The sequence below is a fragment of the Myotis davidii genome, unplaced genomic scaffold (assembly GCF_000327345.1).
Source record: "Myotis davidii unplaced genomic scaffold, ASM32734v1 scaffold16, whole genome shotgun sequence".
NCBI lineage: Eukaryota > Metazoa > Chordata > Mammalia > Chiroptera > Vespertilionidae > Myotis > Myotis davidii.
Genome location: NW_006287821.1, coordinates 583,486 through 586,743, shown reverse-complemented (window position 1 = coordinate 586,743; position 3,258 = coordinate 583,486). Strand labels below are relative to the sequence as shown.

The following is a 3,258-nucleotide window of genomic DNA, read 5'->3' as shown; positions in this document are numbered from 1 at the left end:
GGGGGGAAATGAGAGTCCCATGTCCAGGCCTGACGCCTCTGTCAAAGACGTCAGGCCTGGGCAAGGGGCCAATCCTGCGATTGGAGGGTGATGGGGGTCAACGCCTGAGGGCTCCCAGTATGTGAGAGGGGGCAGGTTGGGCTGACGGACACTCCCCCCCGCAACACACACACACCCAGTGCACGAATTTCGTGCACCGAGCCCCTAGTTTAATTAATAAAAGTCTACAGTCAAGGTTGACATTAAGCCCTTCACAAGCAATAAGACTTTACCTATACTGTTGTGATAAAAAAGAAAGAGTTATTATTAAAAGATAAGGCACATATATTGCTCTCTGCCCCAAGTTCCTGCTTACATTTGGTCTTTGAAAGCAGCTAAAATCCTTGGAATTTCTTAAGTGATAGAAGTTTCTTTTGTTCTAATGACATGACTTTTGGTAGGCCCCCAGAAAGGGGTTACTCACCAGAAAGAAATAAGCCAAGATTAAAAGCTTAGAACTTTCAACCCCATCGGGAGAGGAACTGAAATTTGAATTAATAATTGATCAAGCCTACATAATGAAGCATCCATAAAAATCCTAAAAAGTAAGGCGTTTGGAGAGCTTCCAGTTTGGTGAACATGACCACGTGCCAGGACAAGGGTACACCCAGACTCCACTGGAACAGAAGTTCCTGCACTCAGGACCCTTTCAGACACTAACCTGGATGTACATCTGTTTTTATCATGAACTAAAATAGTGAACATAAGTATTCCTGTGGACTGTTCTAGCAAGTCATTCCAACCAAGAGGTGTTAGTACCCCAATTTATAGCCAGTTGGTCAGAAGTACTGAGGACAATGTAGGACTGGCGAATGGCATCTGAAGTGGGGGCAACATTGTGGTAATGGGACCTTAACCTGTGGGATCTGATACTAACTCCAGGCAGATGGTATCAGAATTGAAATGACTTGTAAGACACCCAGCTAGCCTTGGAGAATTGATCAGTGTGGGAATAAAACCTAGTGTCAGAAGTGATCAGTGTGGGAATAAAACCACATCTAGTGTCAGAAGTGCTGTGAGTATGGAGGCATTATGAGAGTAAAGAAATGTGTTTTCCTAGATAGTTACATACAGAGGGCTATACTTCTGCCCCAATGAACAAATTATCTTACCTGCACAGTTTGAAAAGAAATGTTTTCTTCTACAAACTTCTTAATGTAAGGGTCCACACCTTTTGGTAGATTATTAATTGTACACAATAACTTCTTCACCTCTAATAGTTGGTTAACAGGCATAAGATTAGAAGGTATGTCCTTTTCCTGTTTGTCCTAGAAGACATTATTAAAAATTTACACAATTATATTTGGCTAATATCAAAACCAGACAATGTATTTTAAAAATGAGCAAATCACTATGATAGACTACTGAAAACCCAAATAAGATTAAGACATTCTTCTGCCCTCAAGGAACTTCCAACATTATAGGAAGTTTAAGACCAAAACTCAAGAAGCTTTCATATGAGGAATGTCAATATAAATTCATTTGAAAGTTAAAAACAAAATAGAAATTCAAAGAAAAGAATAAATAACACCTGTTTTAAAATAGGGTGATGATATAGGAAACATGAACAATTTTAGACATAAGTAGTACTTAAAAAATAGCTGCTCTTGAGAAACACAAAGCATGCACTGAATTGGTAATATCAAGCATAAAAAATGCTGAGTTTAAAATATTACATAGATTATTCTACGTAATAATATGAAAACTATTTCTAAGAATGGTTTTTACATTAGTTGTGAGGAATGGGTGGGCAATAGAAATGGATTAAGGGCCTGGAACAGATGGATGATGGCCTTCCTTCAAACCTTAACAACATATAATAGCTTTTATACCCTGCTGAAACTTTGGGAAAATGAGTATTTTGCTACTGATCTCTGAATATCAGAACAGCTTCTTACTGCAGAGGACATAAATGGCTGAGTCACTGAAAATGCCCTGGCATGGAGTTACTCTGATTGTAAGTAGGAACCAATAAAGTCCATTCAGAACTATCTGCCTACTCTCCACTTCTGGGTTTGAGTCTTTTTTTTTTTTTTAATTGATTTCAGAGAGGAAGGGAAAGGGAGAGATAGAAAGATTCACATCAATGATGAGAGACAATCATTGATTAGCTGCCTCCTGTACATCCCACAGTGGAGATTGAGCACACAATCAGGCATGTGCCCTGACCAGGAATCGAACCGTGACCTCCTGTTTCACAGTTGATATTTAACCACTGAGTCATGCCAGCTGGGCTGGGGTTGAGTCTTAAATTAAGATTCCTCCATCTCCAACAATACCCAACAAATACACCTTACCTTTTATAGTACTTCATTACATAAAAATTATATCCAAAAATAGAGGGAAACATCATAAAGTTTCTAAAGGATATATAAGTGTATGTTGTGCTATTCTTACTGTTTTTGTAACTTTCCTATTGGTTTAAAATTTCTCAAAAGGTAAAAAAAAAAAAATTTCCATAAACTAGATAAGTGATTATAAAGAATGACCACTAGAGGAAACCAAGATGGCGGCATAGGTCAACACCGGAGATTGTTGCCTGGTACAACCACTTCGAAAATACAACTAAACACAGAACGGACATCATCCAGAACCACAGGAAGGCTGGCTGACTGGAAATTCTACAACTAGAAGGAAAGAGAAAAGCATACCGCAACTCAGAGGAGGTGCGGTGCGGAAGTAAAATAGAGGTACAAAGGCATATTCGGAGAGGGTTAGCGGCTGAGGACACGATTGTATTTTTCAATCGGGAGGGTGTCTCAAGCTCTGAGCTCCAGTTCTGGGCGAGTCTCTGGGGACCCTGACTCATACGGGAGAAACGACTGTCTAGCATCGGTCGGAACTCGAGAGTTTTCTCTCAGAGGTGCTTGCAGCACTTGCTGGGACACTGAGAAGCAGGGCCTCTGAGGGCAGGACTGAGAGCAGCCATGACTGCTCGCGTAGCCCTGTTGATCCCCTGGGACCCCGCCCCACCCATGCCATGAATGGAGGCTTTTGCATATGAAAGGCCTGGCCCTTTGCAATCTGATAATTACATAACAAACTGCAGCTACCCCAAACCCCAGGGCAACTTGCATTGCTTCACAGCTGGCTCCTGCTGGATAGCCTCAGGCAGAGGCTAGATTAGCACCTACTTAGAGATCCAGGAGCCAGTGTGCCCAGTGGTCAGAGTGGGACCATCCAGATTGCAGCTCCTTCGATTCATAAAGGACACACTCA

At 41.4% G+C, this 3,258-nt stretch overlaps 1 protein-coding gene across 3 annotated transcripts in view; it reads right to left on the bottom strand.

Moving 5' to 3' along the window:
• Positions 1–3,258, bottom strand: part of DZIP3 (DAZ interacting zinc finger protein 3) — a 139,335-nt gene that overhangs the window by 114,217 nt on the left and 21,860 nt on the right. For all 3 annotated transcript variants that reach the window (XM_015561230.1, XM_015561228.1, XM_015561229.1), the window contains one exon: positions 1,152–1,307. In XM_015561230.1, the coding sequence (XP_015416716.1) occupies positions 1,152–1,274 (123 nt within the window). In that variant the 5' untranslated portion in view covers positions 1,275–1,307. The remainder of the gene's footprint in view (positions 1–1,151; positions 1,308–3,258) is intronic.